At 37.4% G+C, this 27,137-nt stretch overlaps 1 protein-coding gene across 1 annotated transcript; it reads right to left on the bottom strand.

Moving 5' to 3' along the window:
- Nucleotides 1–2,052: 2,052 nt before the first annotated feature.
- Nucleotides 2,053–27,013, bottom strand: LOC109044997 (retinal dehydrogenase 2-like). The gene is made up of 13 exons (XM_042760041.1): nucleotides 26,774–27,013; nucleotides 18,165–18,269; nucleotides 17,489–17,629; nucleotides 15,673–15,802; nucleotides 13,258–13,319; nucleotides 12,160–12,288; nucleotides 11,676–11,789; nucleotides 6,781–6,883; nucleotides 5,936–6,120; nucleotides 4,915–5,079; nucleotides 4,658–4,815; nucleotides 2,988–3,062; nucleotides 2,053–2,906 (listed from the first exon to the last, which is right to left on the bottom strand). Exons 1-13 carry the CDS (start codon nucleotides 26,888–26,890, stop codon nucleotides 2,834–2,836), a joined length of 1,557 nt encoding a protein of 518 aa, XP_042615975.1. The 5' UTR covers nucleotides 26,891–27,013; the 3' UTR covers nucleotides 2,053–2,833.
- Between the last annotated feature and the right edge of the window lie 124 nt (nucleotides 27,014–27,137).

The following is a 27,137-nucleotide window of genomic DNA, read 5'->3' on the forward strand; positions in this document are numbered from 1 at the left end:
AAGCTATAATGTCATGCAGTTGGGGCCATATTATTGTTGCATTAGGCTTGAGGAGTGATGTCAGAGGAAAGAGGAAACTAGCTAACTCCCAACTAAGGGAGTAGAGGTCCGACTGAAGCTGGCTGAAGCCTAACATGCTTCAAGTATTTTTCTTTTTCACTGGCCCTTCATTTTGTTTTGCTAATTAGTCATGCAACAACGGGCGTAAAGTTTTAGAAATAGAAGGTTCTAAAGTAGAAAAACTGAAATAGCATTTTCTAGTAAATTGTACTTAAATATCTTAATTTTTTTTTTTTTACAGTGTTCACTGGTATTTGACAGACTGTGCACATTACTGATTTTTTTTCCGGAAACTCTTATTGCGGTCTTTTATCAGGAGATAGGTCTCCAGTTAACAATTAAAACTAGGGGAAAAGATTGAGAAACTGAAGAGCTCTCCTATGGGATTTGTCTTTCCTGAGGCAATGAAACCAACTGCAAGAGATTTTAAAGCAGTTCAAACACTACTGTGTTATTCTTACTAATATGGCTGAAGGGGAGAAAGTGTCTCCCTCTGGAGGAGGAGCTTGTAAAGGGTGCTGCAGTTCTCCAGTTCCCACCAGCTTAGCTTTCTCCGCTTATCTTGATGAAGACAAATTAACACATTCTAGCGTCTAATATTGCAATCTCATTTTATAAATGTGACATGCATTAGTTTTATCAACTATTTGGCAAAGTGTAGAAAATCCATAGTTATTTAGAGAAGATTAATTGGATTGGAAACGTATGCCAGCGCCTATCTGAGAGATAATACACAAATGTTTAATTCATCCCCTAGTTCAGTAGATGGGAAGGTTATACGGATCTATTTGACCATAAATCCTCTAAAAGACCATAGGCTAATGGTCAGTGAATGATATTTATCAGACTCCATAAGTGCTTCATCTAATAAATGTATGTCTCTGAGGAAAGATATTGGAATTCCGATCATGATGGATGCCACCTTTGCCATTTAACCTTGGGCATAGTCCAAGCTGGTTGAAATTAGGATCCCAAAGGAGAAACAATCATTGTCATCATTCTCACATTGTGAACAAAGAGACATTTTGTAAGTGTGTGAGAAAGTTAATGTTCATCTGAATTCACTATGCACTACCAGAGTCATAAAAATGAAAATACACCCTTAAGAATCACACATAAAGTCTGTAATAATGCCATTTATTGATTTATCATGTTTTTCTAACTAAAAAGCAGCAATTTTACACTACTGTCATGTAGAAATATCGGTGTGAACTTGGTACACTGTAATCATATGAGACTCCAGAGAATTATAAATACTGTTAAACAGACTCCTAAGGAGGGAAGGGTCGATGACACCATTGTGCAACAACGTCAAATGGATTAAACAATCCTTGTAAGGCCTTTCGCCTGCAACCTTCCAACACTTTCCTGTGTTGATTGGTTCACACTTGAAAACATGCAACACTGTTTTTGAGGTGAAACAAACCACTTTTGTTCTTCAGTTGTTGTCACATACTAGCGCATAAGGAAATGGTTCAGAATAATTTCCACACGATCCACAGGAAGGCCAACTATCACTGTAGTGGTCTTTCTGTGTTCTAGTTCAAAGCTCTGTGCTGTCCTTTTCTGCTCTTCCAGATCCAGACCAGTGATGTGTAAAGTAGCAGTATTTTCATCAAGCGTATTGTTCTGACTAAAGTTGCTGCTGGGAAAATCCATTGTGACTGTTTATCTTTGGGAATGCAACTTCTAAGGTAGTTGCACTACTGGGTGCTTCTTTTATCTGGCTTATATTGCTCATAGCTGAAGAGCTCTTAGCAAACAATCTCTGACTCAGTCTGTTCTCACCCTGTTTGACATAAATCTGAATAGATTTAAAACTCAGAGTCATATGAAAAATGCAACAACTGAAGCAGAAATCCATCTTGCAAAGGATCTCTGTACAGGGATTTTTTCCCCCTCTTTTACTAATGATTTTTTTTTTTCTCAGTCATAACTTTCCCATCATAAATCTGTAACAAGACAACCAGAAAATCACCTTCAAGAGAAGACTGAGTAAAACATTTTAATGATGAAATTACTCTACACCTTAACTTCTATATTCATAGTACATAATTCTTTAAACCTAACAATAAATGGGCATCAATGAAGGATCATTTGTTGAAAATACACACCAAAGATTTTTTTTCTTCTTTTTTTTTTTCATTTTGAGGTAAATCATTTTTGTTTACATTGGTCAAGACATCGACAAAGTTATACAAAGTAAAACAAACAATGAAATGAAAAATAAAAATACAAAGCAATTACACAAATTTTAGAATTAATACTCATTCAAAGAAAACAGTTTTTTTTTCTGAGACAGACAGCTTCAGTGGTCTTAGTAAAAACTAATATGCCTACTAGATTTCTACCCAGTGGAAAGGCAAGTTAATTATGAGGTTTGAGAATGGCACCCCTCAGACACAATAGACCTCCTTTGGCCATGTGGTCTCAGAGAGAGTGTTCGTAGTCTGTTAGTGTCTGCACATTGCTGGTGCAGTGGTCAAAAGCGTAGCCCTCTTTCACCATGACTCCGAGTGCTTAAGTATGGTTAGTGGAGCTGGCGAAAGGAGGTCACAGCAGGAATGGGTGTAGGTGATTAATTGTGGCGGTGGATGTGGAGCTGCTAGTGGACGCGGGATGGAAATGAAGGGTGGTTCATGATAACAGCCTATGAGGATGCAGGAGGAGAGGTGCTCCAATGCAGAAGTGTTGGGTGGTTACCAAAGGATAATGGCTAGTGGTTAACCTCAGAGGAAGACTTCCCGCTGTTAGGAACGTACATATTTGTGCTTTAGGATTTCTTCCCTGACATCTTCATTGTAATGGTTTTCACCTCTGTATACTCTTTCAGTCCGATCTCACCCCTGGAAGATGGAGAACAATGATGTTAATGAAAACACAAATGTATGCGATTGTGATGTCATTTTGTTTGTAAATGCACTTACAGTTCACGACCATTGCCAGACATTTTAAATCCTCCAAAAGGACACTGGCAACTCAGGGCATTATAACAGTTGATCCTGCACAACAAAAAAATACATTTCACAATTTTAGCGATTGGGATTTCAGTTCATTCGCCTCACACAAAATTACAGATCATGTTCTATTATGCTCTTTTACAATGTCTTGATTTTGTTTTGGGGGTGTACTAGAACAGGCTCTTATACTAGGTTGTTCGAAAAACATATATTTTTTCACATATTTTACATTATTACAACACCTTTCTCCCCAGTCTGGCATGAGCGGCTGGAATAGTTCCTGCATCAAATGAAAGCCTGCCTTCTGAAATATGAAATGCGCTGTGATTGGTTAGCTGGACCAGTGTGTGTTGTGATTGGCAGCACCCGCCTGGTCGGGGAATGTCATGCCCCTTGCCATACCCACCTGCTATGAGCTTCAGTGTAAATATTGCATCAAAATCAAATCAATTTGAGCACGATTTAAACCCAGAAGATTGTAACCACTCTAAGTTCGTCTGTCTTGAGAAAGCTAGCGTATTTCCGACATAGTGATAACACTCGTTGCCTCTAGTGCAGCTCATCCAGGTCTCTTCCCATTCGTCGATCTTTGTAATATCACAAATCCCGGAAAATATGTGTTGTAGTCTAAACGAGTCATTTGTTGTAGTTTTTGAAAAGTGATTTCTGTTAAATAAAATATCTCCTTTTGAATTGGACTTTGAGCTTTGTAACTTTGCAGATCTTTTTTATGATCAAACAGCAACATTACAGACTAACTAATTTTGTGAAAAAGTGAAAAAGCATAATAGCACCCCTTTAAATCACTGGATTTAAATAAATGTGACTACACTGCAAAAACTTATTTTCATGCTCAGATTTTTTGTTTTACAGTACAAATATCTGAACATGCTTAAATTATCCCCTTAGTACTCCTGTAAAATTTGCCTAAAACGCCTAGAAAAGGCATACCCAAAGTAAATTGCATGCTTTTCTTGAACCATTTGGAGTAAATGCATGGTTTTGGTCTCTTTTGGAAAGTGATACTCTGAGGTTTATTCCTAAACAGAAGAAACCTCACAATCACTGTAAGTCTTAGTGGTACTGAGTAATACAACTTTGAACGCACTGAAATATTTAAAAACATTCTGCCTAATTATTATTATTTTTTTTGTAAACAGATTTCTGCAGATGACTATAGCTGGGAGCTATTAGCTGAAAAACAAAATGGTTAACAATGGTTTGCATCATTCACAAGAATCTCAGCTTTCCAAAGATATGTGACATGTTTTGTGTCACAAACACGTTAAGAAGAAAATTTACTATTAAGTCTTGTTTCTACCAATGGGGTAAGAAAAATAAATTAAGTTGAAACTGAAAACAAGCATGAAGTCATTTAATTTTGATAAATCTTTTAGAAAACAAGACTGTATGTCTTATGCCATTTTGCTTCTCAATTAAATGTATCTTGATTTAAGAATGTTTGGATATTTCAATGAAATACAAGACAAAAAATAATTTCTTTAAAAATAAATTTTTGCAGTGCGCACATTAAGATGTGCATATAACTCAATGATATTAGGGCCCAAAACAAAACAAGTGGATAGCGATTGTGTTTTATTTTGTGAGAGGATCTGTTGATGTGATATAACTCTTACCAGACAGTGCCGGCCTGCAGAGCTGCAGAGACAGTCATGGCCTTGTTGAGGTCTGTGGTAAAGACCGCTGCTGCCAGACCATATTCTGTGTCGTTAGCTCTCTCAATCACTTCTTCAATAGTTTTAAACTTCATGATCTGCTGAACTGGCCCAAATATCTAAAACAAAGTTGTTGTTTTTTTAATTATTATAATACTTTGACTCAGTATTTGAACATTTGAAATTAGATTCATTATTCAGAGATCAAGAAAGCTTACCTCCTCCTTGGCAATGCGCATGTGGTCCTGTACATCAGAAAAGACTGTGGGCTCCACAAAGAAGCCTTTAGAAGGGGGGGCTTTGCCTCCACACTCCAGTTTAGCTCCCTCAGTGATGCCGCTCTGAATCAGCTCCAGTACACGACTCTGCTGCTCCGCACTCACCTGTCACAGCCAACACAGAGATGATCAACTATTGAATCCTGTGTCTTTATTTATTCAGACAATTGGAACAGGCATAGACATTTTAAAAATAACAAATTGTCTAGATTATGCAGATAATATAATGTCTTGTTTGATTATTAATGTTTTATTGTACAGATTTTTGCTCACATTTTGTTTAATAATATAGGTAATGACATGCATTTTGAGCTAATATTGTAAGATATTATTGTAAAAATATTCCTTTATATATATATATATATATATATATATATATATATATATATATATATATATATATATATATATATATATATATATATATATATGTATATATAAATATATATATTATACACTACCATGCAAACGTTTGGAGTTCTTAAGATTTTTAATGTTTAATGTTAATAAAAGAAGTCTCTTATGCTCTAAGGCTGCATTTATTTGATTACAAAATATAGTAAAAACAGTAATACTGTTAAACATTATTACAAAATTAAAAATGTTTTCTATTTTAATATAATTACAAATTTATTGTATTCATGCAAGTCATTACTCCAGTCTTCAGTGTCACATGATCCTTCAGAAATCATTGTAATATGCTAATGTGCTGCTCAAGAAACATTTCTTATTATTTTCATGTTATTATTATTTTTGTGGAAATAAAAAGGAACAGCATTTATTGGGAAGAGAAGCCTTTCCTGTCTCTTTTAATCAATTTAATGCATCCTTGCTGAATAAAAGTACATATAAAAGTACATTTAAGTTTTTGATTACTTTTTATTTTTTTGCTTTAAAAAAAATTTACACAGTAAATACATATTAATTATTTATGACATTTAAGCAATTAACTGGCTCTTACCTGAGGTCCCTGCTCAATGGTTGGGTCAAAGGGATTTCCCACTGTCCTTCTCCGTGCTCTCTCAACACTCCTTCGCACAAACTCATCATAAATGGGCTCCTCCACGAAGATACGGGAACCAGCAGTGCAGCATTGACCATTATTGAAGAAAACACCTTGATGGGCCTGTTCTACTGCCAGCTCAACTGAGAAAGAGAGAGAAAACACATTATTAAACATCTGCCAGCAGTGCACTATTGTTTAAATAAAATAAATAACAGCCCAAACAACAGGTGATAAATGAGGAATGTATCCCCTACATTGCAGTAAGTCATTTATTAATAGACTTGGAGCCATAAATTTCTAGTTAGGCAGCTGTAACAAATTTCTCTCCTGTTCTTCTGGTGTGTCTGCTGTTTATGCATGCATACACTTGAGTATGTGGATCTGCATGGGATAATGGACACCTGGGAAAAGGGTGGCAGGCTGTGGCATTTGAAGGGTTAATGGGAGCCAGCAGATTTACGACTGTGGTGTGATGCGTCCAGGCAGGGTCCATTCAGCTGATTTACGGGGGGCCGTGCTCACGGCTGCTGAAAACATTTAAAAGCTCTGACTTCTGCCTTGGTTTGGTGGGATACTTCAAGACAATAAGGATTAAGGGTTTAGGAAGTGACATAAGTTCATTTGCATGAATATGGGCCTCTCAAAAACATAAGACACCTTTTTTTTGCCCAGACGCAGCTCTAAAAGATGAAGGTCTTTGATGTCAAGTGACAGAGAGAGTTTCTGGAGTAGCACCTGTGCACAAACTGTTGCAGCGGGACAACAGGAGGCCAGCCGTAAAACAGCGTCTGAATACTTACAATCAGCATCTGCAAAAATGATGTTGGGACTCTTTCCCCCGAGCTCTAGCGTGACTCTCTTCAGATTGCTCTTTCCTGCTGCTTCTTGGATCAGCTTGCCTACCTGTGGAGAAAGAGAAGAGCCACTTTAATCAGCAGGACTTCACAGAGGAGCCTTACTAAATCTCAACATCAGTGGGATGCTGTCATTAATAAATCCTGCTGCATGAGAAGCCCCTCTTCAGCAAGGCAACCAGCACCAGCACCATTATCAGGCCCATGATATTCAGCCCACATATCTTAAATATCTGTGCATACGGTGGCGGCCAGAGAGAATGGAATGTCCAACACACAACAGTATCTGTGGGTTAATCGAGAACAGGAAGAACTGACCGCAGGTTTGTGTATGATGCTCAACACTGTTTGGAGCCACAAAATAACAGTGAAACAAGACCCTTGAATTGCATTCATCGGCTTTGTTAGTGCATAAATGAAAGCACATGTAGTGATTATTGGTCTGGTTTTGGTTTCTCTGAGCTTAAGGAGCATGTTTCTTTTTAACAGCAGTCTACTGTTTCATCATTCCTTTGCTGCTCTTCTCTGAATCTGATCTCTTCCAACTGTATTTCACACTTCTTTTCACCTAAAGTTTCACATTTGCAGTGGACTGGCTCTCATCTTACAGGCTGTTCAGGCCTGTGTAAGCACTGAAGACATTGCACAGCTGCTGTCCGTGGCGTTGCTTCACATCACAGAGAACATTATGCTCACGTCAAACTATTCTTTTCTAACTGCACGTATGTGTGTGTGTGAGAAAGACCGTCTCACTCTTCACAGCCAGCTCAGCGCTTAACAATAAACAAACATTTGTACATTTTTCCTTTCCGCAAAACATACTTACTGACAGTGAATATTTTCTCTATCTGTTTTCCATCAGATAGCGGAAAGAGAAAAGGAGAGGGGAGAAGGCGAAGGGAAAACAATCCTCCTCAGTTTCCTCTGACACTCTTGCTCAGTGGAAAAATGGAAGCTGGGCTCTTTGCGCGAATGTAAATGCTTTCCTCTAACAGATACTAAACCTATATGAGTGTTGGACTCAGTTTTGGAGGCTACTTTAGTTTTTCAAGCAACAAGATCATCATAATTTGAAGTAGTTATGCTGTAGTAAAGCTATTCTTTTAAAAAAAGTGGTCAGCTACAATATAAGCTACTAACATTGAAGCTACTTAAGGTGGCAGTGCCTTTTTAAATATACACAACTGCTGCTAAATAGTTTGGGGTCGGTAAGAATTTTTGTTTTTGTTTTTGCAAGAAGAGTATATTTAAGTATTATTCAGTGTCACCAAGACTGAATTTATTTGATCAAAAATACTGTAAAAAATGTAATATTATTACAGTTTAAAATAATTGTTTTCTATTTCAATACATTTTAAAATGCTATTTATTTTTATGATGGCAAAGCTGAATTTTCGAGTTATTACTCCAGTCTTCAGTGTAACATGATCCTTCAGAAATCATGCTAATATGCTAATATTACCACAGTTTAAAACTGTTGTGCTGCTTAATACTGTTGTGGAAACTGATAAATAGAAAGATAAAAAAAAAAACAGCATTTATTTGAAATACATTTTTTTATAAAAGTCTTTGAATGTTACTTTTGATTAATTACATGCATCATTAAAAGTATTAATTTATTTGTAAAAAAAAAAAAATCATGATTATGTAGTGTATAACTATCCAATGATAGCCTATAATTCATAATTCACACTTTTTTCTGATTTTGAATGAATAAATGCATAATATCTTGACTTGAACTGATACATTTACACTAAATACAAATATAGTATTCACTAAGGTATATAAAAATGGTTATAAAAAGTGTGTGGGTGGGTCTAAAATTGCTGAACTAAAAATTTGTGTAGTGCTAATTCATTGGAAACAGTTGTTTAAAAACAGCTGAGCTGTTGTCACATAATGTCAAGTTATGTGACCAGTGCCGCAGTGTTTAGTTACTTCTGGTTTGTCTGCAGTCATGACCTTAATTTGTGTATACTACTACTACTACTGCTCCTTATTGTTATAGTTATTATTATTAATAATAATAAATAATAATACAAAATAATAATAAATGTATAACATGTTTGAAACCACTTTAAAATTTGGTTGAATGTGCTTTTTGCTTCGTTTAAGATGAAAAAGAAATCACACTGCACACTTGTCACAAAGGGGCTATACTCCACAAATAGCAGCAATGGGCAAGTCATACACCACGCACCAGAATGCCTCACTCCACCCCCCGGCTCAGTCCTCCCTTATACACTCGGCTGAAGTGACTCAGAGTCTGTGTATGTACACACACACACACACAGCATGAGAGATCTGGGCTGCCTAATCAAGTCCAGATTATGGCTCAGCAACACCCACAGCAGCGGTGCTGACGGGAGGGGAAGAGAAAACCCCTGTGTGGCTGCTGCCAGTGAAGAGGAAGGGCGAGAGGGTGGGGTGTATAGTGATTCCTGTTTCCTGTGAAAGTCAGTCACTGGACGTGTGGGTGAAGACGGGTGGGTTGGGACCGTTTTCAGTGTGATGCTATGATCATCTGAGGATTTGTGTGGCCTGTTGATGTTTTTTTTCTCAGTCACTCCATTCTTGTTTTATCAATGACATTTTGATTTAAAGGAAAGAAATAGTCATCGCAGTCATCAAAATATCCGAGAACTGGGAAATTACTTAACTGTCATTTCGCAACAAAAAGAAACATCTGTTGCATTTCAACAAGTGCTTTTCAAGGAGACAAGCTTAGTTTGTTTTCTGTTGAAACAACATTTCTGTTTGTGTGAGAAGTCTTATGTACACATACAGACCCACATACGCACACAATTCTCTGTTTCTTTAACAATAAAGATAAACACCAAGTACATTTACACTACCGTTCAAAAGTTTGAGGTCGGTAAGTGTTTGTAATATTTTTGAAATAATTCTTTTTTGCACACCCAGGCTGCATTTATTTGATCAAAAACACAGTGAAACATTTATATTGTGAAATATTACAATTTAACATATGTGTTTTTTAGAAAATGCAATATTTATTTATTTATTTTAAGCAATTATTTGAAATATAATTTTTTGGTCACATTGTAAATGTCTTTACTGTCATTTTTGATCAGTTCATGTATTCTTGCTAAATAATTAATTTCTTTAAAATAATTTACTGACCCCAAACTTTCGAACGGCAGTGTACATGTACTTTCAAAGTTCAGTAAATAACTGAAATCATTACAGTTTGGTTTTTGCAAAGCCAGACTAACAGACCCAGATAACGTGGTTGTATGTATCAAGTGCTTTTTTCAGAAGACAGGTAATTTGTGTATTTAATTTATTAATTTATTCTTGGACAGACAGATTGCTTAGACTGTTGCTCCACTACGTAAAAACCTGCTGTAACTCGATTATAACCAGGCATGTAAACTCACTTTTCCGGTGAAGCTAATGGCATCATAAGCTTTGGCTCTGTCTGTTCTAAATCTCAAAATTCACCTCAATTAATAACAAAACATGCTGCATGTGTAAGAACAGATCAAAACATACAACGAAATATTTCGATTTATGAGAGGCTGTAATTGAATAAAGGGCTTAAGGGATCTTAACAGCGTGGCAAGTGTAGCTAGAAATAATCACTGTTTAAAATACGCTGTCACAGCAGAGTTATGTCGCTGTCAGTGAGGCCTGTTTTCAAGCACTAAATTCTCTGTGCCTAACATGGTGTCTATTTTCAGTCCCTGGCTTTCTATTAAATTTATACAGTTGGCTTCAAAGACTAATTTTTCCTTTGGGGCCACAATGTAGCTGTCTAATGTCTGATGCATAGAGCTCAATAGAAAGGGTAGTCATTATACAGTATGCACGGGACACTTATAAAGTGTAAATGAACTCAGGTGTCCAACCAGACTGGCACGACATTAACAGTACATGAAGCGGGCGCATGGTGTCCATTTCTCGTTTCTGTTTCGTACTTATGACAGACCACCTGTGGATTAACATCTCATTTCCACTTCCACCTAAAATCTGTTTATTAGAAACAATTTTGGAAAGCCAGGTGGTCCGCTAAGCATTCCTGGGTGTGAGAGTGTGTAGTATGAGACTGCAGACAGACCCCCCTATAAACACAAATTCCTCAGGCTTCTCATTATAATTACCCACAGTAATGAGGTACAAATTCACTAACCCTTCACTGTCAGAAAAAAATTGCAACAATTGTACCTATAGGGGTACAGTAGCTTGTCACAAGGGGCAGTACTCTTAAAATGACAGAAGTAGGGATATGTACCCTGAAGGCCCCAATATACATCAAGTGGAATTGAAGAGCAAACTGGTGTGATGTAATATCAAACAAAATCAGGCCAGAATAGAGTTCGTTTTAGGAGTCTGAAACAGCCTGCCAAAGCTCTGGCTGGTAAATACCTTCAAGCTACCATTTGACAATTACATAAATTGTGCTCTGTTTTGAGGTGAAAATCTCCTGTGCATTTCTTCTGTTCAGTCCGTTGAGGTCAGACAAGAGTAAAGCGAAGAACAAAAAAGATTTTTGTCATGAGTATATTGGGGCCTTTAAGGTACTACTATGAACCCTTTAGGCATAAATAAGGTACAACGTTGTCCCTTTAAGGGAACTTTTGCAGTGACAAGCAGTTGCACCCTTTAAGGTACAATTTTTGCACATCCCAGTGGTTCCAAATTACTCCTACAAGTCTGCACTTTTGTCAGAAGTCTTGTGGACTTCACTGATGCCTGAATGAAGACCAAGACTGTGAGTCCACATCAAGAGCGTCATTCACGGCGGGGCCTATGACAAACCGGTGGAAAGGAGGATGAGGGAAGAGGGTGTGATTCTTCCATTCTGCTGATAGGAAAATTACCTCAGTTGATCCTGTGAACGCCACTTTGTCGATGCCCATGTGTGAAGCGATCGCGGCTCCCGCGGTTGGCCCATAGCCTGGCAAAATATTGACGACTCCCGGTGGAAACCCAGCCTGTGAAAACAGTATGAGAGGAAAAAGCGTTAGATGAGAGCTGAGCCAAGAACACCACAGGCCGTGGAGGGGGAATCCAGACCCACCCGACCTCCCTACAGGCCCTGTGGATGAGAGGATGGACAGAACATCAAAAGGAAGAGAAGAAAATGGGCCTCTTAATCCAAGAGAAAGAGAGGCAGAGCAACAAAGGTCTGGGTGCAGTGGGGAACAAATGATGAAATATCACTCATTTGCATGAATGTGTGTTGATGTTGCTTTTTTATCACTTTGTATCATTTTACTGCTGTATTATGAATGTGATGTGGACAGAATGGATACTATTTTATCCCTTCATTCAAAACAATGTTGTAAAATCATTTTGCTGTACCTCTTTGATCAGAGCACCGATGTAGAGGCAGGTGAGAGGGGTCTGCTCAGCAGGTTTCAGGACAACAGTGTTCCCGCAGCTCAGCGCTGGCCCCAATTTCCACGCTGTCATCACCAGGGGGAAGTTCCACTGTACAGACATAGGTCAGGAACTTACTGTGGGAGCTCGTTCAGACAAACTCATATCTTTGTTTCTTGAGAGCATAACTCCTTCACTAATGATTTCAGACTCCTGCACATTCATTTGGAAACCGAGTTACACAATCTTCTGTAACACTTAGGCTACTTTGTGCCTGTCATTTTCTTACAATCCTCAAAGACCTGCTAGATGGACCAGATTTTAGTGGAATATTTGGTGTGCCTTGCTGGAAATAAGTCATTTCTCATGTCATGAGGTCTATAGTGGTAAGCACGGACTTCATTTTTTTTTTCTATTTCTGTCCTTCAAGTATACCTCCCTCTCACCCTTCTTCATTATTTCTCAGTTCCTTTTTCTTTCTTTTTCTGCCTCACTGGCACAGGCCATGACCTCCTCCTGCCAGTCTGTTTGTAGCAAACCATACAGAGACTAATAAGAACCTCAAACACTTCCAGTAACATGAGTGATATATTCTAAAGCTACAGTGTAATGGAAATAGCTGCAGATCTTTTCTGCAGTATTGTAATGTACATCTGAGCGAAATGAATTAGGGTGGGGACTTGGTTCAGTCTATCGCTTGTTGACTGGATAGATGCAGATCTGAATGCAAGCTTGCAGAAAGTTTATAAAAAGGGGAAGGCAGAATACATGATTGGAGGATTCTATCAAATTTCTCCAAAAAGAAGTCTGTTGTTTCACTGGAAGACTGAGTTATGAAATTCTAATCCAAAAATAATATGCATGGATGAATCATTCACAACAAGATCAATAACATGAATTTAAAAGATAGAATTTCAACTTCATGTCAACTTTAAGGAAAGAAACTAAACCAAAAACTAAAACCTCAACAACCCTGTCATCCTCACTAAGGGCTTCAAATCCCTCCCCATTAGGACTTTGAAGATGGCAGAGAAATATTAAGCAAAGAATATTAAGGAAAATTAGGGCCAAAACACTCACAGGAACGATCTGTCCACAAACTCCAATGGGCTCATGTCTGGTAAGAGTGAAATATTCTCCATCTGTGTGACAGAAAAAAACAAAGGGAACCAGAGTATTAGTCAACACAGGGAAAATGTCAAATACACTTTATACTTATGCTTAGAAAATAAACAAAGTCTAAACAAATGAAATAAAAGGTGAAAATAAATGACAATATACAGAAAAGATCACATTAGCTGACATTTTTACTAACATTAATTTTCAGTCGAAAGAGCTTAGATAATATAACTGTATATGAATGACCCTGCTTTTGTCTTACAGCAACATGGAAAAGAGTGTGATCACTCCATCCTTCACTAAGGAAACATGCAGTTGGCCTAAAGCATCTGGACGAGAGGCATGCCAGTGATTCATCTCACTTGGTGGCCAGATAAGAGATGGCCAAAAACACACATTCTGTTTGTTTGTGCTGTAATTCTATTATGGATGAGATTGGAAATGAAATAAAGCGAATCACTGTGAGTTCCCACTATGCAAGTTTGGTTTAGCAACACAACAAAGGCCCAGTGCTGAGCTCCAGCACTGACAGGGGGATTTACAGTTCTTTTCCCCTCCATTCTTCATTTTTATTTCTCCTGCTGTGAAAATCATATAATAACAGCATGCAGCAGCATGTGTGCTTGTTTGTGTAAGATGAGAGAGTGAATATGTGGGAGACATTATCAAATACAAAAGTGACTGGAGTGTGTGCATTATATGAAGGACCGTATAGGACAGTATAAGTGTAAATATTACTGCATGAGCCAATCAGAGAGAAATAGTGACAGACAGTGCTGGAATGCACAATAATTACGGCGGACACCTCTCTTGCATATGGCCCATGTGACATGGGGGCCCTGAAGGGCGGCTTCACAATCTCCCCCGCGCACACATACTTGCACACTAATGGATGCACCGTGACATCAATGCTGCAAGTCTACTGCTGTCCCGAAGTCTCCAGGCTCCCTGCCGCGTCCCTTTCAAACAACTAAATTAGCCAGAACAGACCCCCAGTGCCCCCGTGCCCCGTAGTGCCCCCCGGCCCTGTAGCTGTCACAGTGCTCCACTGATGGCAGTACTCCACAGGAGGGCGGCCATTAGCACTCAGATTTATAACTGTTACGGGACCTCGTCTGTTTACCCTTAGTGCACCTTCATAACCCCACAACATCTCCTGCAGGCCTCAGAGAAAACACAGCTCTACCGTAGCTTAGAGATGTGGTCTCTCTGCTCAAGGTCAAACTCCCTAAAATGTCTAGGATGGGCCTGCACCAAAAGGTCTGGACAGTTTCCAGTCCAGTACTTCCATGCTCTCCAAAATATCTGCTTCTGTATTGCTGTGTCACCATCATCATACAGTTTATATCAGTGACATTATGTGATTTTGGATATATAATATACCAACCCCAATATGTGAAATTTAATAATGAATATACACTTTTTTAATGATTTTGAAAGAAATTTTTAAAAGCTCACCAAGGCTGCATTTATTTGATCAAAAATACAGTAAAAACAGTTAGATTGTGAATTAAAATTACAATTAAAAAATAAGTTTTCTATTTCTAGTAATCTAATTTATTCCTGTCACAGCTAAGCTGAATTTTCAGCACCCAGTACGCCAGTCTTCATTGTCACATGATCCTTCAGAAATCAATTTAATATATTAATTTGGTGCTTAAGAAACTTTTCTTATTATTACCAATGTTGAAAACCGTGAAACGGTGACAGATTTATTTTTAGCATTCTTTGATAAATATAAAGTTTTTAAAAAAACAGCATTTATTTCAAGTAGAAATCCTATGTAACATCATAAATGTCTTTACTATCCCTTTTGATCAATTTAATATTCCTTGCTAAATAAAAGTATTAATTTCTTTCAAAAAAATAAACCTGACCCCAAACTTTTTTTAATGGTAGTGCTCATAAACATGAAAAGGTGCACAATTACAAGTAGAAAAAATTATGTGTAAGGATTTATACATAGGGTTTTATTTTATAAAATTTTATAGGAAAAAATAAATAAAAAATTTGGTCCCCCACTCAATATTATTTACACATCATTTTAGTATTAAAAGGATGTTTTAATAAAATGACTTATTTAAGGAAAAATATATATTTAATAATGAAATTATGTTTTTAAAATGAAATGTCAAATTATTATAGTATTTATATTTTTACTGTGAGGCGAAACTTTGCATCCAAGCTAACTTTTGTGGTTACTAAAATCCTAAAAATGTCTGTAGTCTACTTTAAAGACCACCAAACTTTTGTTTTGATATCTTTTGATATCCTTAGGGTGGTAAGACAACCGCCCCACCAACCCAAGCTCCCCAATATTTTGCATGCTGCCTAATTCTATGGTTAGGATTTATGACAGGATGAGCATCAGCTTACCAGTTGGAATCGTGGAACCATGGATCTTATCTGCCCATCCAGCAAAATATCGAAAAGTTTTAATGATTCCCTGAAGGTCCACAAAGAACGAGGAGAGGAAAGGTTTCCCAGTGTCCAGAGACTCCAGGGTCTGAGAGGAGAGAAGGAAGATGAGAGTGTGGGTGTGTGATAAAAAATCAATCATAGAGATTAAACCTGACACCCCCCCACCAAGCTGCATTCAGACTAAGCATATCTAAAGCACACACTTACATCTGCTCCCCTAGGAAACATGATACTCATATAGCCATCACCGGAGACCTGCCTTTGTTATCTCTATGTCAGCCAACCATGATTTCTTATCGACATGGGATTAGATTGATATAAGGAGTGATCGTAACCACATGGACATCGCATTTCTCTTTCAAAGCAATACACTCTGACACTAGTTCAGAGCTGGATAGAGAAAATCTGTTGTTTCAGTCCATTTAAGACAAAGTCTAAACTGTAACATGAAAGAGATTTACTCGAAATGGCTACAGCAGGTTTCGGAGAGAACTGCACGCACAAAGACAAACATAGCACTTTTGTTTCTGAATCTGTCTCTTTAGACACATCTCCGTGAGTGGGATGTAAAAGCAGATGTCCAGGGCGGAAGAACGCCAGAGATAAAAGCACGTCATAGAAAGGAACAATACTTCTCTTTTACGTTTCGCTCTTAACCTAAGTGATCGTTAGCGCCCAAAGGTCATGTGTTTCAACTCGGTGTTGTCATCATCATGGGTTTCAAACTTTTGCGGGGCAAATCAAAATTGTTCGAAAAACAACTCCTACGGCTCCTGTCATGAAGCTTCAGTAAGTCTGAGGCAGAGAGACAGGCCCACTCATTAGACACTTGCTTATTGTTGTGAGCGTCTTTGTCTGCTCAGATGGCTCTGTCCTGTTAAATCTGATTCTCACTCACCAAAAACTGGCACTGACTAGAATGAGACCTGATTTAAGTCCGCTGGTTCGTGAGTGAAGGTGATAGTTACGAGGGAGTCAAGACTGATGCCAACAAGAGAGCACGGGTCAGGCTTCTTGGTTCTAACTGAGCAGTACTTACAAAACCAGTAATTAAATAAATATCAAAGAAATCAAAAAACATGATGCAGGATCTTTAAAACCTACAAAAAATGTGTTACAGTTAAAGTTGTTGTAAGTGTTTATTTATAAAGGCCTATACATATATATTTTGGAATACAGTTTCTATCTGATGGATAAGACTGGAATAGTTGATCTGAGTAAAAAACAAAAAATAAATTTGTGACAGCACTACAGTCTGTAAAGAAAAAAAAAGAAAAAGAAAAGAAAAAAAAATATTGTATTGTATGTATTTTTTCTACAAAAAGGCATTTATTCATATATCTTAAAAGTTCATTTTGTAAATACACTGTTATTCATTGTTTATTCACTGTTGTTCTTAATACATGAACTAATATTAAATTATTCAACTTTAAATGTTAAAAATGTATTCAAACATGCAGAAATGAGCATTAACCTAGCTGTTAAAAGTATTGTTCATTATTGTTCATGACACCCAATGTATAGCTAATGCTGATGAATTAAACCTAAAAGTAAAAAGGCTGCATTATATCCAACACTGCATTATACCTAATATTTACATATAATTTTACATTTATTAAATAAAATTTATATTCCATGTATAGTCTCTACATTTCAATGCAAAAACAAAATAAACGTTACAACAAAAAGATAAATTAGGAAAGTTCCCCCCATACACATTTGAGTAACGGTTTAGTATTTGCATCTGGCGAGTGTTGGTTGAAGTACTCACAGCAAGGTAGGCACTGTCTCTTTCCACCAGGTCAGCGAGCTTGAACAACAGCTTCCCACGTTCAGATGCATCCATCTTCCTCCATACTGAACCCAGAGAGAAGGCCGAACGCGCAGCCTGCACGGCTTTGTCCACATCAGCCTAACAGAAAGGCAAAGAGAGGGGACCGAACAGAAAGAGATAAAGAAAGGGAGAGATAGAAACAAGAGGAGGAGAGAGAGGAAAGCGCTTAATGATAAAACCTTATCCTGTGAACAGATGTTTGTCCACCTTTGGGACAAATGAAATCCATTCATTCCGGATGAGTCTCAATGACTTCCCCAGTTGCACGTTCAGGGGGTCTTTATTTCCTGTATCCATTCTGGTTTTCCACACTTCCTGCCTGATTTACAGAGAGGAACTACAGCCTCTAGCTTGCTTAACCACATTAGACTGAACTACAGCCCCCTACTTCCCTCCATCCCTCTCTTTCAGTTCTGGGCGCTTATTCATGCTGAGTGATGGCTGAAAGTGAGAAGCACAATAGCGGTGCTGGACGACTAAATGTAGTCCAACAGAGCAATTGTGCCAAACCTGTTTCTGGCAATGCTTTGACCAATTACCAAATACACACTTTGCTGACAAACACACTAGCATGCTAAGAAACACACACACACACACACACACACACACACACCTTATCTGCTTCCTGGACGTCGCAGATCTTTTCCCCTGTGGTCGGGTTGTATGTGCTGAAGACCTTACCGCTCACAGAATCATGCCATTCATTGTTAATAAAAATCTACAGGGAGAGAAGAGAAAGAAACTGATTAGTTTTTAAAACAGTGAGGCCCCCTTTCAAAAATGAATGATTAAATAAATATATACATAAAAAACTCACTGAAAATCAGTGGTGGACAGTAACTATATATACGTTTTAGTTAAAACTGAAGAAAAAAAACTACATATTTACGTATTTCAAAAAATAATACAAGTCAGAAACAACAAAATTACTAAAACTTAAAAAAAAAGGAATAAAATAAAATCTAAATATTATTCAAAATTATAATAGTATCTCAATGATACTAAAATAACATGTTAATATATATATATATATATATATATATATATATATATATATATATATATATATATATGTATGTATATAAATTTCAAACCACATTAATTGAGATAGGATTTGTGAACGAATAATTCCTTTGAATTCTTTTATGCTGGACCTACTGAATCAGGTTCCAGAGTTCAAACCTATGAGCTCTATTCTATATGCCTTTCTTCATTTACTCATGTACATTATTTGAATATTTCATCCACCACTATTTATAACTGATGTAACGAAACAAGACAACTGTTTGCATGAGAATTAAGAATTTTAATGCAGAATATGTCAAACACCACCCATAAAATGTGCTTCTTTAGACCCAGGAGGAATTACAGTGAGTTATTTAGTAACTTCATGATGATGCACAGAATTAAGAGAGACAATCTTTCTCCCCCTGTGTGTTTCATGGTTGTACTGTGAGAGGAATCTCTGGGAACCGTGTGCTATTGCAGGGCTGCCCAATATCACTCTATTGGGAGTGATCCAGCAACTAGACAGAAAGAGGTGGGGGAAAGGGGAAAGGAGAGATAAATTCCTATCAGACACACAACACACACAAATGCGCACACAGATAGAAGTGCATAGACACACACACAAATGCAGAGATACACACAGAGACACATTTCACAACATCACTGCTCGTTTATGAGATCATAAAACACGGGCGGCACTCTGGCTCTGCTGATGCGTTAAAAGAAGCGGCCCGTAAAACAACCGCCTCAGATTCCAAAAGACGGATTTTTCAAGCTCGACAAAGAAGAAAAGAGAAATACATCTTTTTCTATGCACACAAATTGCTTTCAAAGCACACAACATACAAATAAGTGAGTGAGTGAGATTTCAATATTCAAGACTTATGCAAACAGATGGTACTTAAACTGACTTCAACAAACCGGTGAAGGATAAGGTGTTAAAGCATCTGCTGGCTCTGAGCTGAACATTTACTCAAACATAAAAAACATTTACCCTTCCTGTCATCTGCATAGAGGAAGACGTCTGCTTCAAAGTGAACCGTGGCCCTGGGCCTTCTCAAACTCTCCAACATGTTTACTAATGTAAACTTACAGGCTTAAGTACAATTTAATTGGCTGTAAACCAAGAGGTGTGTTTACTTTAGAAAACAGGTATAAAATGCCAGTTGACTCCGAGGCAGCTCAAGCTGCCTCAGTCACTCCCACTCTGTGTCTCCCCTAAAACTGGCATGAATAAATCACTCCTGGTCTGGGTAGGTATCAGTCTGTACCATGCTGATTCCTCTCCGATACATTTACTTACCTCACAGGCCTCCTGCATTAAGGGGGCTACCTTTAATCTGACTCTCATTTGGAGCACTTCATAAAAGTGTCAGTGGCCTCATCGAGCTGAGGGCCTGTTACAAAAACAGAAAGGCCCGTAGAGGAGCGAATTAGTTTTAAAATTTATAGAGGCCACTGTAGTGGAATGCCTTAAATCAGGGCCATCTGTGACAGGCCAGTGGGCTGGGGAAGAATGCAGACGGTGGGTAGCTTTATGCGCTTCGTAACCCCACACTTACGGCACCCCGGAATGGAGGAGAGGGGAATGCTGGGTGAGCAGCGGACTGGGCCACCATCTAAATCATGACTAGAAAAAGGCGACCATTAGAGGCCATTTGGCCCAGTCTTCCTGAGCTCTGGGGGCTCTCGGACTTTTGTCTCTTCCCATTGAGAAAGTTGATGAAGAGCGACAGGCCGGTGCAGTAAATCAACTCTCAAGCTTTCTTTATACTTTGGCTTTGATTAAAGAAAAGGGATAAGAACGCAAGTGCAAAAGTGCAAAAATTCATATTGATCACCGCTTCTTTGCCGTAACCCTGCTGGAGGCTTCAGAAGGGCTGTAAAGAACTTGAGTTATCGTACTTCATTACTACACTTAAGCATTATTTCAGGGAATTTGTACTTTACTGTCTAAACTGAATACTTCTTACACAATTACATCGCAAAAAAATGCTTTTTTTCTTGTTAGAAATTTAATTTTAACACCTGAAGTATACAATACAGTTCTCACAGGTCACAATGACTTAAATCTCCTAACTTTGATGTCCATTTGAGTGAATTAACAAGCCAAAATAAACTCAAATTATGCTAACTTTTACATGCTTTACAATGATTCCATTTCAGTGTAAACACAGTTATGGTCCATATTTGTCCTTGTGAAGACTTCATAAAAACATTTCAATTATAGCATTGCTAAATAGGGACTCAAGTGTAAACATGGTTGACAAAACAGAATATAAACAACTATATTCAATTGTCAAACAGCTCTAATATTTGTTGAATTTAAAGTTTAACAATTACTAATGACAGGTTTCAGGATGCTGGGTATTATTAGGACATTTTTATTAAAGAGCTGAACTTTAATAAACAAAGTTTTGAACATCACTTAAAAAAGGTGCAATATGCTCAGTTTAATACTTTCTTTCAATCCATAATATGTATTGCTTTTATTTATTTTTTTGCTTGATTTTGGCAGACAAAAGCAAAGAAACATTTCAGTTAAATGACATTAATTTTACTTACGCATTTCTTTGCTGTTGAAATTGAAAAAAAAAAAAAGATATATATATATTATTATTATTATTATTATTATATATTTTTTTTACTTAAATTCTTATAATGTATCATAAAAAATATAGTAGAGTTTGTTTGAGGAACAGTGCTGGAAGAACTTTCAAACTTGAGTTTGCCAAGCTGTGACAACTAGATTTTGTTTACAACAGCAGGGGGCCAGAAAATGTATTTTCTTGTAAACAAAACAGCCACTTGATGCAGTACACAAACAGAAAGAGAAACACTGCCAGTTCATCCTACACTAACACATTGTACTACAGGCTGTTACGAAATAAGACAGAGTGCGGATAGGTTGAGATTTTACATGCAGGCCACAGCACAAGACAGCTGCAAACATTTAGAATCACTCCATGTTTTTTTTTATTCAAGCTGTCAGTCTCACGGTGCTGACTTCGCTCGTCTGCAAAGCTAATTAGATGGTGAGATATGCAGTGCCTATCATAAACAGATTGTGGAAGATGGACCCACAGCGTAGGATGACAGCATCACTAGGCTTATGCTCCTTATTGCTGGGATTCTTTATCACCAGCATTACTTCACACAGGAAAGAGGGTTATCGGCCACAAAAGCAAGAGGTTGACTTCGTTCCTCTGGGAGAGAAAAGAGTCTTTTTTGGGGGGTGGGGGGGGGGTGGGCTCGAATGACTCTAGCAGTTGTAGAATGCTGATCCGTTTCTCATCTGCCCCAGCAAGCTCTCTGGAGGTTTCGCACAACTGCAGGAGGAAGCGGAGCAGGAATGAGGACAGAGGATGCCAAAGCTCATGCAACAGCCAGCGAAACATCTGTTTGGCCGCCAGCACCTTCTAATGGCTCAGACACATGAGGGATATTTAATGGCAAACAGTTCTAGGCCATTGTAAATAGATTCTCTTTTCTATGTGTGCTTTATCTGTGTTTTCATGGAACAGGCCAGGATTCCAGAGCCAGACGGATCCTAACAGGGCACCTGCAGCCCGGGTCTCAGTCTGCACAGGAAGTTTCATATCCTTTCTAGAGCAGCTCACTTTCACTCTGTAACTGGACACACTTCAGGATGTTGATAATTACTGATGTTACAGGAGAAGAGGGAGCTTAAAACATGGAAAAGAGACTGCATGTCATGTTCTCACTCTCTCTTTTCTGTAATATAATTCATTGCAATTACCACAACTGAGATGTCAAATTGTGCAACATATGTTACTCTACAGTGCAGGTTGACAGAGACACCCCCTACCGTCAATCTTAGTAAGCATTACATACTAAAAAGGTAAAAATCTTAGTCTAAATCTTAGTCTTAACTTTCAATAAGGTTCAACTTATTAACATTAGTTAATGTAGATATCATGAACTAACAATAAACATTATTTAGTATTTATTAAACTTGATTAACGTTAATTTCTACATTTATAATTTTAAAATGTCTTAAGATTTAAAAATTAACAATAGTTAAAATGTATTTTGGACAATGAACAATAGCATATGTATTGTATTTATTTAGTATGAATTTATTATATTTATGTAGTATATGATTTAGAATTATGAATACCATATTTGTTAAAGATTAATTATTATATATTATCTAGATTAATAAATGCTGTAAAAAAATTCATTGTTCAACCTCAAGTCCTTTCTTTTTTAATGTTTCACAGAAGAAGGAATATCATACAGGTTTGGAATAACATGAGGGAGAGTAATGAGGATTATGACAGTATTTGCAGATTTCTGTGAACTATTCCTTTAACAAACTGAATCATAAAGTGTTACCCGCTTAAATTCTGTTAATCTTTTAACAACAAAAAATATTAATAAATTGTAATACATTTGTTTAGCATATCTGTGCTTAAATTTAGAAAAAGTAGCTAGAACAAACATGCTATTACTAATAATACAAAGACAAATCAAGCTTTTTTTTGTTCCTGAGGGAGAAAAACAGTGCAAAGGCCAAATATAATCAATGAGGAAGATGTGAAGAAAAGATCAAGAGTAAGAATTATAAGTCAAAGCAAAAGAGGGTGAGAGAAAGAGAGTCCTCACTGTGCTGCTTACAATAAATCAAGCTTCTCAGTGTATGCTCTACTTTGGCCGCTGTTTGATGTGAAGAAATGGTGGGTTTTGAAGTGAAAAACTCCAGAGGTATGGGACAGACTCTCGTAAGTCAGGGCCACTGACCCTAACAGTGAGACACAGCCATATATTACACCCTGCTGGACAGCTTCTGGAGCAGAAAACCCCCCTGACTCCCATCTGTACTATCTCATACACTGACGGATTGATGGGGCCTACCTCATTCACTCAAGCTGTCTCCCAGATTAGCTTACAAAAGTCCTCACTTCAGCACACACTACTGTCCTGGCTGGACGCTTAAGCCCTTAAAATATAAAGACATGTCCAACAAATGGCTATCAAGTGTCTTTTTCTCCATGAAGCTCTCACTATTGAGAAACATACACGTGGACAGACAAATAGTGAAATTCTGTCATCATTTACTCACTCTTTCTTTAACAAGATATTTGGAAAAATCAAGATATTTTGGACCACACTAACTTTCATTGTATGGACAAAAAATATATTTGATCTATATTTATTGTGAAAACATTCCTCAAAATATCTTCTTTTGTGTTCCACAGAGTAAATGATGACAGATTTTTAATTTTTGAGTGAATTATTTCTTGAACAACTAAACCACATTCATTAGAAAACCCAGAATTCTATGCAAGGATTATCTATATATGATTTTTTATTGAATATAATTGATAAATTCTATTGTCTGCAAACCACATCTATTCCAAATGTGCAATTATCAGCTGTGTGGCACAGGGGAAAGCGAGAGAGCAATATCCTGTCTCCTGTTTCCTATCTTCTTCCAGGTTTTAATCTCAAGAGTCTGCTTCGCTTATGTGTTATAACTGAATGGAGTGAGCAAATCATCACCCTGCCTGCTGGAATCCAACACCTCTCTTTCAAAAAGACTCCTGGGTCCTAATCAATTACACTGATACACACACACCTATCAACATAACCTTTCCTTTCTTTTTCTCTCTTCAATCCGAAGAGAAAAAAAAAGAAGAGAAAACATCCATAACCAGCCGTCACCGGAGACAAATTTATGGCTTCCTTAGTGCCATTATCAGCCCAGTGGGCCAGCATACAGAAAAAGAGAGAAGGAGAACTCCTTCACCAGACTAGCTCTCCTGTGACCAGTCAAACACACACTCTTTATACGCTGTGTGGAGTCAAGAGGAGATTCTGTAAGACTGTAAAGTGTACTGCACCAAACAACAGGACTTTGAGAAATATCGGCATGATAAGCGGAAACTCAGTCGTAAATGTTCAATGGCAGGGCAGATAAGTTTACTATCAGTGTGTTTAATCTCAAATCTGTAACAAATACAGGTATAGTGACTGTCACACAATAAGCACAAATGTAATTGGAGGGGTGAAAAGTTTACTGGGGAGCACAAAGTCCACGCTGTAGCAATTTTACTACACTGTACAAGTAACAATCCTAACTATTCAGATTATTTGGATTTAGCATGTGAATAAATTAAAAACTATATAAAAATTGCAGCACTCATTATATTAAGTGCTAACCTTATAAAGAAGGCTTTCAGTAAACAAAATAATTCAAAATATAACTGTAATAGAAACATGCACAATATATTTACATATTTATAATATATTCGTATAATAAAAAGTAATAAATAAATAAATACAAAATATTACTATGACTGTGTCTAATAAAATATGTTTTGTAATGATTATTTTATTACCTAACTGAATTACTTGCCCTTGCACTACCTCTCTTTTTCACTGCTTGATATTAATTATTTCACTTTAAATGCCAGACTGGATGTGATTCAGTATTTACATTAGTATTTGACAGTGATAGAGGAATGAGATGTTAAGTATGCCCATTAATGATAACTCAGCGTCTCTGGCATAAAGCACTGCTCATTAATAGCACAGAAAACAACTTAAGGAGTCTCCATGGAGTTTCGCTAAAATGGGTTAACCTCAGACCTACACAAATAATAAAAACTTGGCTCTGCATTGGCTACATTTGAAGGAATAGTATTGACTGGGCATATTTGGACTGTTACATCAGAGGCTGTGCTGCACCAGGCACACAAAATCAAAAGTGAGAGGGGGTGGGGAAAGAGAGAAAGAGATCCAGGAGAAAGAGGGAGATGGAAAAGGGTGTGAAGAGAGTTCACATCACTAATTCCCAAATTGAAACCCCCCACACACCCATACAACCAGTACACAAATTCCTAAGGATGAATCCTTCTCACACTCCCATGTGCTTCTGAAAGCAGGTTTGCAATGAGAGCTGGAGATGCAGGGTGTGTATGTCACAGGTGTCTCCAGCTCTTGCTCTGGCTGAACTTTACTCTGTTTACCACAGTGATAATTGGCCTGCACTGCACTTTGACTTTATTCTCTCACCTCACAGCAATAAAATTATTACTGTCAAAACAGGCATCATTTAAGATATCCTTACCAACAAAACAAGAGATTTTATTTTATAATCATTTTATGGAATGATTCAGCACTTCTTTGTCATTTAGAGAGATTAATATAAGATGACTACATTAGAATTATATAATAGTGCTGAAACTTCATTACATCTGAATAAGTCCAAAATTAATGTCTAAAAATGAATGCGAAAGTCGACTTTGACATGGCATACTTTGCGTTTTTGTCATTATACTCGGCTATACTTGTTACCAGCCCTGCAATTTTTAGAGTTGTAGAAAGTTTCTGTTTTAAATCTTATGGGTTGCATCCCGGAACACTGGCATTTATGTCCAAGTGTCCATAAATTTCATACACATGATCCGGCTTAATGTAAAGTAGTTGCGTTGTGATTAGAATAATGAACATGGCATGTTGGTGATTTTATTTTTTATTTTTTTTGCCCACAACATAAAGAAAATATGAATAATTTAGATACTAAGCTGAACTATAGACTGTACCACAGAATTCAAAGGAGAGATAGGCGGATCTCTAACGCGCACCGAAATGCCTATAATTTAAAGTAAAGTCATAAATCATGACAACCTGCTCGAGGCAAAACTTCTTAACCGGTTTAAATAAGATTATTAAAAATAGCGACTCACAATTGTCACTATATCAAGACCGAGAAAACTTTCATGTTCTATGCCCCTCTATTAGATAACAGGCAGCCTATCTAGACTTTCACACTCTTTATATGGACACAAATATAGCCAGTTTATTAGATTTGAATAAAACGGAGAATCGATATAGGCCTATTTATAACAAACAGCATAAAAATTATACTGCGTCCTTAAAGAATAATCCATATAGCCAAAACTTGCTAGGCGACCAAATGCATATGCAGACTAGCCTCATGGATCAAGTCATCATCTACCGTACTTATGAGCCGCAATATCTGAAGATTAATACTGTAACATTCTGTTTAAATGTATAGGAATGAGCCTGTTATCAATGCCATGGTTGCAACACGTTGCGCTTCTTTACCAGTGATTTGTTTGCGCGCAGTCACAACAGATCAAGCGTGTCTTTTAATCGAAGTGTGCGTTTTCCGTTTAAGCAATTTTTTGATTCTTGAAAGAAGTTGTAAAAAGTCTCACGAACCTTAGTGTACTTGATTTCAGGGTTGGGTACCGGCGAGGGCACCAGATGAAGAGATGCCATGAGCGCAGCCGGGTCGTTCTTCACCTCTCCAGGCAGTTCAACTTTACTGGAGGTCATTGCGTCTCTTGAAGATTTTTTCTGCCGATTTGCGATTACTACTTTGGAATCCTTCCTGTGTTTATAACCAGGTGTCAGCCCTGGTCCATTTTTATTGGGCAGAGAATAGGGCCGTCCTCCAAATATAATTAAAATGGAACATTTACATACTCTCTCTCCCTTTCTGACCATGCTGAGTGAGAGAGATACCACCCACTCTCAAGACAACAGTATGTAGGACTATCAGGATTTATCAGGAAGAAATTCA

This window comes from Cyprinus carpio, chromosome A7 (assembly GCF_018340385.1).
Source record: "Cyprinus carpio isolate SPL01 chromosome A7, ASM1834038v1, whole genome shotgun sequence".
Lineage (NCBI taxonomy): Eukaryota > Metazoa > Chordata > Actinopteri > Cypriniformes > Cyprinidae > Cyprinus > Cyprinus carpio.

Coding starts and splice junctions, on each gene's coding strand:
- LOC109044997 (XM_042760041.1), bottom strand. CDS start 26,890: ATGACCTCCAGTAAAGTTGAACTGCCTGGAGAGGTGAAGAACGACCCG. Junction 15,803..17,488: donor GAGACAGTGCCTACCTTGCT/GTGAGTACTTCA, acceptor CTCTCCTCTCAG/ACCCTGGAGTCTCTGGACAC. Junction 13,320..15,672: donor TGGTTCCACGATTCCAACTG/GTAAGCTGATGC, acceptor TCTGTCACACAG/ATGGAGAATATTTCACTCTT.